The sequence below is a fragment of the Lygodium microphyllum genome, chromosome 3, assembly GCF_053477565.2.
Source record: "Lygodium microphyllum isolate KBCC chromosome 3, Lygodium_microphyllum_v1.1.10, whole genome shotgun sequence".
NCBI classification, from domain to species: domain Eukaryota; kingdom Viridiplantae; phylum Streptophyta; class Polypodiopsida; order Schizaeales; family Lygodiaceae; genus Lygodium; species Lygodium microphyllum.
In genome coordinates this window covers 32030777-32043263 of record NC_141137.1, presented here as the reverse complement: position 1 = coordinate 32043263, position 12487 = coordinate 32030777, and the positions used below count along the sequence as shown (strand labels likewise).

The window sequence follows — 12487 nt, the reverse complement described above, 5'->3', positions numbered from 1 at the left end:
TATGCTGGCACTTCGTTGGTCTCTTTTTCGCGCCATGTGTGTGGATCATCACCCGTGGGCCATTATAGCCCGTTATTTTCTTAAGGACAGCGGGCTTCGGCATGGCAATACCCAACTTCGGAGCTCCTGGTGGCATGTCCTTAATGCAGACTCTCGGTTTTCTAGTCCGTCCTCCTCTCTGTTTTTGCATTTGGTTAGCTCGTGGAAAGTGGTGCTCCAAAAAGCGTGTTGGCATCTAGCGGAGGACCGCTTGCATACTAACTCTTTTCAATTGGAATTGTTGGCAGTCTCGAGATTACTTTCATGGGAAGACAAACATGAGCTCAGACCAAAATTCAACTGCATGGCCCGTTTGGGTGTGACTTCAGTTGCAGATGCCACCCTTGCCAGTCGTAATGTCCTCACATCGTTTCGTACTGCCAGGAGGCTTTTCGGAATCCCGCGTGGATATCGTGATTTATGGGAACAGCTTTTGGTAGTGCTTCAGAGTAGGCAACCCTTTCCTGCCCTTGCTGTGCATCGTCCGTGGCAGGACTGGGTCCTTGCAGGTCGATTGAGTCTGGAAAAGGCCTCTGCTAATCAGGTGTATCATCTTCTGATTAAAGATCATCAATGGCTGGGTGTTAAAGCTAATACTGTATGGGGATTGCGAAAATCTCAGTCATGGTGGAAGGCAACTGTGATGGAGGGCTGGTTGAATAAGACACCTTTCAAATGTAAGGTCTTTCTTTGGCGGGTGATGATTGGTGGTCTTCCTCTTGCCTCGGCCCTTTCCAAGCACCGAATCTCGAACGGCAATTGTTTCTTCTGCAGCACTACTGTGGAATCGGCCCGACATCGATTTATTTCTTGCCCGCTCGCTAAGAATATCTGGTCGCTCTTGTCACAGGTTTGGCGTGTGGTGGTGAGATTCTCACTAACCCCTTTCGATTGGGTTTTTGTACGGCCAAAATACCCCACACCGCCACAGTTGCATATAAAGATCTTATTCCACTTTTTTCGATACTCGGGATGTTGGCACACTTGGACCACTCAGAATGCCTTTCTTTTTGATTCGGCCTCTAATGTACCGAGACACATTGCCAAGCTTAAAGGTCTCTTGCATTGGCAGATAGATCTCATTTGGCACTCGGACTTGCTCCCTCGGGAGAACCTACTTCCCTGGCATATGGCAATTTCCTCTGAGTCTTTGCCATGACTTGTGTAACTTTTTCGTGGCTTCGTACTAGGATTTTACACACGTTGGCTTAGAGCCCTTGTGTATCTTGTAATCATGTAAACTTGTACCTTTTTTCATAATTAATACAATTACCTTTTACGGAGAGAGAGAGAGAGAGAGAGAGAGAGAGAGAGAGAGAGAGAGAGAGAGAGAGAGAGCAAAGCAGAGTGTGTGCACGATTTCAGTCAGCCATGATTTTCAGCCCAAATGTGACCAAAAACTTCAGCAAATGCACGCCCAAACTGTCACACAAGTGACCAAGGTAGAAACAAGTACCAACCAGCAATAAATAACCACGTAGAAGCAGAAATTTCAGATCTGTAAGTAAATTTTCAGAAGTACCAAATCATGTGCTATAGCACTCCACAATTGACTACAGCTGTTCCAAGGGGAAATACATCACATTACATGAGAAGTCCCAAATTTTAGCTGCAATTTTTGTTGTACATGTACCCACGAGCACAAAATTTGACACGCATGATCAAAATCGCCAAAATTTTTGTGCTCAAAGCATCAACCATACATCTGCACTGTCTCTGACATGCATAAAATAGGTCAATTTTGCCAAAATACAGCAATTTCAGCAAAACCCCCAAAATTTTCCAAGTGCTAGGTGTACAAATTGCATGGAATTAAACCCGCATGTACATAAAATGACCAAATGATGCACTAATTTTGCCCAAATAGCAAAAGCCACAAATTGCACAGGGTCCAATGTGCATCAATGTCGAGAAATTGGGTAAATTTCAGCCCAATTTTTGCATGTACACGAAAAGCCCCAAATGTTGGAGGCAAAATGTCACAAATTCCTGCAATTTCTAAGATAAATGGTCTTGCTCTGAAACACAATCCCCAAATCCAGGAAAAGCCCAAAATTGCTAGGCCAAGATTGCACAAATTTGCACTCTGTGTGATCATGCACGAACCCCGGTTAGAGCAATGAGTTTCAAAATTTTTTTTTTTTGAAGAAAATAATGTTTTGGATGATGGGTCCGTTGACTCGTCAGGACTAACAGCACTCGTTTGGCCGCGTGGGTCCGGTCAGCTGCCGCGTCTGCCGTCAGCGCCCTGCTGGTCCCGTCTGTCATGCACCGTGGTCCCGTCGTCAGCGCCCCGTGCAGTCGCCAGTGAAGTCGCCCTCTGGTCTTGTCCGCCTTGGTCTGACAGTCAATCCTCCTGTCAACTGTCAGTCTGCTGCCTGCTGAGAGTTCGCCTGTGTCAAGAGCTCGCTTGTCAGCTGCCCTGTTGCGCCTGCAGCAACTGTCGCCCACGACCTCAGGACCTGCTCGCCTTTTGCAGCCTGGCACACTTCTAACGTCTCGAGAAGTGTGCACTCCTTGCCCGCTTTGATACCAGTTTGTTGCCACCTGTGGCGCGAGGATCGAGACACGTAGTGCTTGCTAGCCGCAGAGAGAGAGATAGAGAGAGTGTAGAGTAGTCAGAAGAGTGAACACGACTTGCGGGTACAATGACGAGTGTACCACTTTAGGTTTTTAGATAGATATATATATGAAAGTACGAGTGTGCTAAGGGTGTATTCACACCCGATCACATATAAAAGGCACAAGGGCCCTTTATTCCCAACAATTAGCTCTTTATTACAACCCCAAAACTCAATTATCACCAAACTTTCACTAAAAGAAATGCGTTCCTAGAGAGTATCTGTGCCCCATAAGCCAAATCCTAATTGGGAGGATCCACTTATATAAATAGACAGGCTGCCAACCACTAGCCCATCCTTGTTTTGCGGATTGTTGATGCCTGTTCTCTGCTGTCCCTTCTGACAAATATCTCAGTTCCAGCCTGTTGTTACCCATTGGTGCCTACATGTGAATGATTTCCTACTGCTGACAACTGTTTTCCAGCCTGTTGGCATCATCCACAAGCTGTGTTTGGTTGTTGTCTAGGTGGTCGCCATTGTGCAGCTGTTGGCCGTTGCTGACATCATCATTTACGATTGCGTTTTCTGTCCACCATCCATTTGCATCATCCATTAGGTGAAACAATCTTGAAATTTCACCAAGTAGCACATGGAAACTTTACATGTAACTTCATTTCCCCCAAAACTTGCACTAGGTTCTAGGCCTTTTCCCCTTTTGGATCACATGAATCCTTGAAACTTTCACATTGCCTCCAAATATGGTACAATTGCTGCAATTCCAGCTTAACCACCATGAAACATTGCATCTAGTTGACCAGTCCCAATCTCATTTGTACAAAACATACTTGGAGCACTAGATACATTGCCAAACATGTCCATTTGCATACCAAGGATCATTCCAATGCAACTATACATGGGATTTTGCAATCCAATATACATTCCCTATATTATTGGCTGTATACCTTGCTGTCCAACATGCAATGTTTGCATTTAAGATTCCCATGTATTTGAATCCTATTGTTCTTGCTGATTTTCTGCATGTCTATGCGTTGAAGTTCTAACTTCATTAACAAAGCCAACATTTACAACATGTTGACCATGTTGAGAGTCCATTCCAAGATTAGACATGGTATAATTTCCATTGTTTTTGATGAGACATTGATGTAATGCAAATGTGATCCTTCACTACGAGAACAAACATGCTTGCTGAATTTTATGACAGTAGAATAGAATTTCAGCAAATTGGCATTGTTGCCTATTACTTCTTATCCATAGTATGGGGGAGTTTTGGAAACGGGGGAAACGGAAACGGAAAAAACAAGAGTTTCGGAGTTTTGACCAAATTTTGGAAATGGGGAAACAACGTTTCCATAGTATGGGGGAGTTTCGGAAACGGGGGAAACAAAAATGGAAAAAACTAGAGTTTCGGAGTTTTGGCCAAATTTTGGAAACGGCATTTTAGATTGTACACTAAAATAAATACAATATTATGTGGGTATGCAAATATATCAATGCCTACAACAACATGTATCCAAATTTCATACAAAGCTTTGAGTCTTCATGCCATGGTTGAAATCATGATTCATTATACATGTCACGACTTACAAGTGAAGATTGAGGAGTCAAGAATGAGGACTCAATGGTTGAAACTTAAGACAACTTAATACAATTAAGACTCAATTTTCAAAAATTAAGGCAACAAAATGAATTATAATTTATGACTCCTGAATAATCTATGACCTAAAGAGCAGTGAAGAGTGAGATCAAGAATAGTGGAGATTGACATCAAGAACAATGGAACAAGAATCAAGATGCATAATACGTGAAATCAAGATACAATGATACATGTAACTATGTCATGTGAATAATCTGTCAAAACTCCAAAGTCGAGTGAGGCTATAAGTATCAACATCAATGAACAACTGGCAATTGTAGTCTGAACTCTGGATTGCTAAACTGACTCCTGTATATTACAAGTCATGACTCATTTGGACTCTGAGGATTTGTGCACCATCTCCTTATCCGACTCCGACGACCTTGATCAAGAGGTTGATGAAGCAGTCTCAGCCTCAGTCTCAAATTCTGGCTCTGACTCTGCCTGTGATGCATGAGCACATGTGGCCCTCGCTCGAATCCTCCTCTATACACGAGTCTCATGCACGGTGAGGATAACTCCTCATAGAGCATGGAGTAGATATCCCGCTCCTCCTGTGGTATCTGTGGAATGTCACACACCTCTATATCAATCTTGTCGAGATTCACGTGTAAAGGTGAATGAGACAAATATATATCATATGAGAGAAGATTCAACATGTTCAATGTTCATACATATCACAATTTACAATCCAACTTCCAAGCAAATTAGCAATGTCAAGTGTCAAGGACTCGAGGTTAAAAAGTTAATTATACATAATACTAATCATTACCGATTTACCTGTGAAGGCTGAAGGGACATAGCGGTCCTCTCAAGAAGCTGAAGATTGCAATGGAAAACACTAAACGCTCCAGCTGGGCAGTTGTGAGCTTGTTCCTCTTTTTGGTGTGGAAGAGGGTCCATATGCTCCAGTTCCTCTTAGCATGCCTTGAACTGCAATCTTGCGAGAGGACCTGAATGACAATGCGTTTCTATTCAAATTTAAGATATTGAGATTAAATAATTGGCAATTGCTAATATGCAAGCCGCAAAATCAACATTTGAGTGGGCAATAGATTATAGAACCTATTACCTAGGTTGCATAATGCATTAGATAATCAAGATTTAAAATATAAAAGTCGCCAGTCACATATCAAAATAGAAGCGCCATATTTCTCCCACCAAGAGATAAGCTGAAGCTATGTCTCTTGAAGCTTAGATGTGGGTTCGTCAAAATGAAGAGAATGATTGTTATATGCCAACAAATCATCCTCTACTCTTCTTATCATATCTAAATCATCCCTTGTGAGGTGCCTCATGTACTCCATGCAGCCCTCCTCTAACTCCTCGCTAGTGTACTACTCCTCGCTGTACGAAAGGGGATGCAAGATATGTGTAACAACATAGATTGGTTTATGAAACCAATCCCATCGTGCATTCCACATTGCACGAATCTCATCAACCCTTTAGAGCGAAGGATGATGGATCATAGATAAAATAAGTTAAAGACTTAAAAGTTAGAATAATGATCAATCATCAAGGAGTCATTAATACCAAATAATTACATGTGTAAAAGTTAAACAAAAGCTTACTTGTCTTGGGGCAAAAAGTTGTTGCGAAGCAAGGCCTTGTCAAATTTATCCATATATTCATATAAAAGGCCCAAAGTACTCCCCTCCATATCAATGATGCGCAATATAGTGTAAATATAAGTGAGACATTTCACCAATGCCTTTGCCTCAACCCACCAACTCTCATTTAAAATATTGCACCTAAAAGCAAGAGCCTTTGGAGACTCTTTCTTACTCCATGTGAGCCATTCCTGGCATGCAATGGTTCGTATCAAATTTGAACAGATCCGTATCAACCTCTCCAATATAATAAATAGATAAGCAAATCTAGTAGTAAAGGGATTCAATAGCTCAAGTGTGATGTTGGCTCGAAACATGCTTGTGACGGATGGTCTTTTCTTCACAAATCTTACCGTGCTTGTTGCCGTCTTGAAAATGTCATTTTACCTAAGATATTTGCTCAACATCTTCAATAAGCAAGTCAAGGCAATGGGATGCACATGGAGCCCATACTATGCTAGGAAACTCCTCAAGTATATATCCCATAGATACACAATTGCTTCCATTACATGTAACCACCCGCACCACATTTTGGACTCCTACGTCCATGATGATCTGCCGCATGTGCTTCTAAATGAAAGCTCCTATGATGGTAAGACCTGAGGCAGAGGCATTGTTGGCCTTAATGAACATGGTGCCTTTACATGAAGATACCAAAACATTGTAAACATTCCTTTGGTGCATATCTGATCATTCATTGCATAATATTGTGCACCCATATTTCACCCATGTCTCCTTCAAGGGGTCCAATTGAGCCTCTATGGATGCTTTCTCCTTTTGAAGCTTCCATGTGCATAATGTATCTGCGGATGGGCCTTCCCACTCACACCCTATGCGGCTCATTGCCTTGATTATCTTCTTCCATTGATGTGTAGTGGCCACATTGAAAGGGATAACACACCAAATAAATAAGCGTGTGAGTTTCCTAGTTACCTCCACAATTGCCTACCTCTGAAGTCCTGCATGGACACTTACACCATGCAAGGAGCCCTTTTGCCCACCACCACTAGAAGATGGCAACAGGGTCCTTTTTGCACTTGGACCCAATACGGATATGGGTGCACTTCTTTTTGATGGGCCATTGGCACCTCCAATTTGGCTAGTACCACTAGGCTCACTAGCCTCTCCTTGCCCTACTTGTGCTTCATTAGCCCAATGTGGTGTTGCATGAGAGGATTCATCCTTTTCTAGCTCAATACCCATACGCTTTCAACGCCAAAGATGGAGACTTATCATTACTTCTGTCGACACATCTGCACAAGGCCTGATGTCTTTGTTGGGAATGCATGCCAAGTGGTCTTTCACGTGTATTACGCTCCCCGATTTATCCAATCCACAATAGCTGCACCACCACTTCTTTGATCCGCCAGAGCCCTCATATCCCTTGATTGTAGTGATGTGCCTCCAATATGGATCCGGCGCCATGATTTGATGATTAGCCTTTAGGTAATGGATTATGGGAAGAGGAAGAGGAAGAGGAAGAAGGTAATGCATCATGGGAAGAAGAAGAGGAGGAGGAGGTGACGGTGGTGGCGGGAGTTGGAGTGTGCTGCGGGACTCAGGAGCTGGACTCAACGTGCTGTCGGCTGCTAGCTGGAGTCTCTAAACTAGATTTGCGAATCCAGCGCGCTGGATAACCAGCCCCGAAACGGACAGTAGGATTGTGAAACGATGGTCTTCCGTTTCCATTCCGGTCCAAAACGGCCGGTCCGTTTCGGGGCTGCCGAAACGACATTCCGGGGTATACTGTTCCTATCGTGCTGTCCCACTTTAGGAGCAAATAGAGAAGTATTGTTGTGGGCTGCCCAAGTAGATTAGAGATTTTTGCATTAAAACTACTAGACAACTAGCAGTGGAGGGTGACAAACATTGCTGGTATGCTCGAATGGGTATGTGGATGAGTTTGCACGGTTTGCAAATTGAAAAATTACTCTATGATTACTATCTTGATTGCTTGACACTCCAACCTAGGAGGTCGGAGTTGAACCATGTGATTAGAGCATACATATTGAGATTAGATAGTAGATACAAAGAGGACTTGGATTAGATCCCTTTCCCCACACAACACGAGGATGGGACACTATCGGAGGTATTTCCTTTAGCTCTTAAGAGTATGGTTTTGTCACCCTATCGAGCTATATGGATACTTAATTGCCACATGGGTTACATAGAGCTATTGGGCAGATCTATAGGTAAATGGGAGGATATGGAGAGTGAGGACTGCATGTGCCAACTTTGTGGCAAAGAGCAAGAGACTAAGGAGCATTACATTTGTCGATGTATTGTATATTACGATATTTGAGGTAGATACCATTGTTTGTTTCGAGAGGATTTTGGGTCTTTGCAACATGTGATGCAGCTTGAGGATTAGAGATGTTTGGGATTTTTTCTTTTGGAGCTTTAGCGTCATAGAGCTGCTATTCTACCGAATAGAAGCGCCCCACAGTCACACACGTTTAGACGGAGGGCTGTCATTGACTGACTTTTTCATTACCACACAGTCCCAAGCACAGGATTGGCCACCACATAGACAGCTAGCAGGGCCATGTCATAGAGGAGCTCCACCTTCAGGGGGTATTTCCTTGGGTAGAGCATTGGTACTCAATTGAGGGAGAGACCCACGTCCACCTAGGAGGAGGTCCAAACACTCTTATCATAGACAGATTAGAGCAATCAATTAGTGCCACAGTAGATAGATGTCAAGGCTCCTAAACCATAGAGAGCTACATTTCCACGAGGGAGATACTTCATTGAGAAAAAGAATATTTCCATCTTTCTTTTTCTTTTTCTTAGTAGCATCACTTACATATGCACCACAAATATATTCTTACACAGTGTGTATTGCCTAGCATCTAGTCTCATAGGCATGTCTTTTATCTTTTATCTTTTATCTTTTAAGATGAGATACAATTCTTTGTACGTTTTGGCGTAGTCTCATAGGCCACATTTGCCTTTTAGAGACGTTCATATACTCTTTCCCTCTCACGATACTGTTATTTCTAACTCATTCACAATTGTTAAGGCTCCTTGTCTAGGTAGAATACTACCACTTTGCTCCCTTCAACTAATGAATTTGGAAGTGACAGATATCCTTTGTTGTAACACGTGATTGGCATCACAAAAGACCATCAATGCCACATTGAGACCTAACTAACTGAGTGCAATGCTCTTACCTCTTTGAAAGCCCTGATTACCTCCCCTTCTTGCTCAGTGGGCATTTGTAAGCAATATCAATTGCACAGTGCCCCATGCAGCATTTGTAGAACATTATCAATGTGCTCATCTTTGGTGCTTCCTTAGGCAAAGGCCGCTCCACTCCATCCTCACGTCTTAGTATAGTGTTTTGGGTGTAACTCTGGTCAAATATTTTGACTTTGTACTTGCTTCATTTATTATGACACTGGGCTGTTAAAGTTTTGGTACATAATTATCACATTTGACTAGAGGGTTGCAACTCTAGCTCTGACCCAGTTCATACAACAAGCTTTGATAGCCCCAAGCCCTGCCCTAATTTTCACTGATACGATCTTTTACTGATGGGAGAGGGCTTGAATATATCCATAGTTCATAAAATAAGCAGCCAAAAGGTTAAGATGTGATGCACCAAGCATGTTTTTTGAAAGACTTTACATCCTTTGATCAGTATGTGTCTTGAAGTAACAAGCAAATGCCAATCTTCAACCAATGTTATTGGAAACTCGGACAAATCTTGTTCTGCAATTAGAGTTGTCTTAGTGTCTATGAAAATACGGTTTTGTGGATTTGTACTTTAGTTGTGCACATCTCCTATATGCATTACAGCCGACTAACCTGCTGCTTCAACAAAAAAGCCTTGCAAGTTCTGGTAGCAGCCAGGACTTGGACAAAAATAGGTCAACAAAAAAAATTCCATTCAAATGAGAAACAATTTTTTTTTGTTTTGGTAGTGCAGATCCCTTAACCTTTATAAAAGTCACTTTTTGACTTACGGAATTACATTGTGGAAATAATTGCAGAATAGCTTGCAAAGGAGTTCAGATAATCTTTCCGTGTGAAGCTTAGATTCCTTTCAAAATGGTGATGTCTATTTTGAATAAAGGATTCCATTAGAAATTTTCATGTTCATTTCTCAATGAGTTTTTCTTTGTATTCTAAGGATAAATTTAGGCATCATTTTACGGCTTTTGACTTAAAGAACACATTCTTTGGCGGACTGATTTGAGTTTGTTCATGCTTCTTTACAGGTGTTCGAATTAAGTTCATCTGAGGGTCCTGAACTGGGCCTTTCTTTTTTCAAAAATGTTTCCCATTTTAGGGTGCTCGTTTGTGGTGGTGATGGGTCTGTAGGCTGGGTTCTTGATGCAATTGACAAGCAGGATTATGATTCACCTCCACCTGTTGCCATTCTTCCAATAGGAACTGGGAATGACCTTGCTAGAGTTTTGTCATGGGGAGGAGGTTATGGAGCTGTGAGGAGACAAGGTGGACTAACAATGGTTTTGCAACAAATCGACCATGCTGCAGTTACAATGCTAGATCGATGGCGGGTGACAGTAACACAGGAAACTTCCAATCGTTGTGCTGAAACAAAGGGACCCACCATAAAGTTGATGAACAACTACCTTGGTAATTCAGTGAGCAATATAGCTTTTCATAAAGCTGGCCCCTGTGTTGATGTTATATTTATTGGTGGCTATCTTGATTGGTTGGTGCCATTACTAGGTGTCGGATGCGATGCTAAGGTGGCTCTGGATATTCATTTATTGAGAGAGGAAAGCCCTGAAAAGTTTTATAGTCAGGCAGGTCTTTGTTTTCTCGTTTTACCTTTTGTGGATAAGTATCAGTTGGCTAGTCTGAACAGCAAGAACAAACATCTGCTGGGACTTTTTAGGTAGCAAACTGCTGCACTTTGAAATAAAGAATCTGATGTTCTCCATTGAGCATACATAATTACACATTTCAGATTTATATTTTATAGTTTCTGGTTGAGATTTTGCATATGAACCCCTGGATAATGGAACCTAAGAACAGTGCTCAAAGTTAATAGAGATTCCAATATTTAGTTTTTAGCACAGACTGATGTAGTTTCACCTGCAGTTCATGAATAAAATGCTGTATGCCAAAGAAGGTGCTAAAGACATCATGGATAGGACCTGTGCTGATCTGCCATGGCAGCTTTGCTTGTTTGTTGATGGCATAGAAGTACAGATACCAGAGGTTATTCCTTGATTTCGGTACCTTTTGTGGGTTTTTTTTGGAGCACTTTTTCATACAAATATCAGCTGAGTCGGTATGTTGCAGGATATTGAAGGTGTGCTTGTGATAAATATTGGGAGCTACATGGGAGGGGTTGATCTATGGCAGAATGAGGAAGACCTTGATGAATTTCTTCCTCAGTCCATGCATGATAAGTTGCTTGAGGTAGTAGGAATTTGTGGAACTTGGCATCTTGGAAAGCTCCAGGTAAGAATATCTGCAAAGAAGTGCCCTTGTTGATCTCACTGGATAATTGAGACAACATGTTCTCTGTTACAGATGGGTCTTTCAAGTGCCAAGAGGCTTGCCCAAGGTCAATCGATTAAAATTCAAACCAATTCCAGATTTCCAGTTCAAATTGATGGTGAGCCTTGGATTCAAGAACCTGGAACCATTGAGATAGCGTTTCATGGGCAGGTATAATATTGCAACAATGTGCAATTCATCTGTTTAAACAAGAAAATTTTGCAAAGTAATGTTTCAGCTGTTTTGTGAAGGCTTTCATGTTAAGGAGAATAGCAGAGGAGCCTTTAGGACATGCTGCAGCAATCATAGCGGATGTGTTGGAGGATGCTGAATGTAAGGGTTTGATCAATGCTGCACAGAAGAGAGCACTTCTTCAAGAAATGGCCATACGGCTTGCTTGATATTTCACTTTCGTTTACTGATTTGGAATTGGGACCAAGAGAAGCAACTCAACATCTGGGGGTTCTGTATTTTGATTGGAGAATCATTTTTTGGGACCAGGCCTATTGCTTGGAAGAGGCTCATGTACTGTAAATATGCTTGGTAAATGAAAGTGTGGAGTGTAAATACATTATTTGCTTCATGCCTCTGTAGTTAAAGAATTTGTGGATGTATGATAAAATCCTTTTGATGTGATAAGATCCACTCTTCTGGTAACAATTGATTGCATTATACACAAGAGAAACTAATGCTGTGAAAATAATATTTACTTCTAAGACAGCATGATGTCTAGAGTTGCACACTTGCACTGCAGGCCTGCTACTAAGTCTTGAGCCTTATCAAGGTAACATCCCTGCCACCTTAACAAATGTTGGTCAAGCCTAGAAAGAGTCTCTTCGAATGGGTAGCTTAGCGAAGTAGAGTGGTGTCTGTTACCCTCTTCCAAAGCAGCACCCCATGCATTCAAGCATGTGATTAGGATTGCTTTTTAGTTACCTTTCACAAATGCTATTGTAAAGAGGCAAGTCACTTTGAGGAAGGACCTATGAAAGAAGGTATAACTCACAATGAGTGTGACTAGCCTAGGAAGTGAGGATAAGTCACAAACATCACTGACTGCTTTGTGGGAATGTAGGCATTCTCTACCATAGCAATAGGGGACTTGAAACCAAAGTCTAATGCTATCATATCAGTTTTCAATT

The 12487-nt window shown here is 41.9% G+C and overlaps 1 protein-coding gene across 1 annotated transcript in view; it reads left to right on the top strand.

The window, feature by feature from the left end:
- LOC148038199 (diacylglycerol kinase 1-like) overlaps positions 1-12043 on the top strand; it is a 73479-nt gene extending 61436 nt beyond the window's left edge. The window contains exons 2-7 of the mRNA XM_087669850.1: positions 10088-10469; positions 10566-10642; positions 10941-11060; positions 11145-11306; positions 11379-11516; positions 11597-12043. Of these exons, the coding sequence (XP_087525976.1) occupies positions 10088-10469; positions 10566-10642; positions 10941-11060; positions 11145-11306; positions 11379-11516; positions 11597-11746 (1029 nt within the window). The 3' untranslated portion in view covers positions 11747-12043. The remainder of the gene's footprint in view (positions 1-10087; positions 10470-10565; positions 10643-10940; positions 11061-11144; positions 11307-11378; positions 11517-11596) is intronic.
- Positions 12044-12487: the final 444 nt, after the last annotated feature.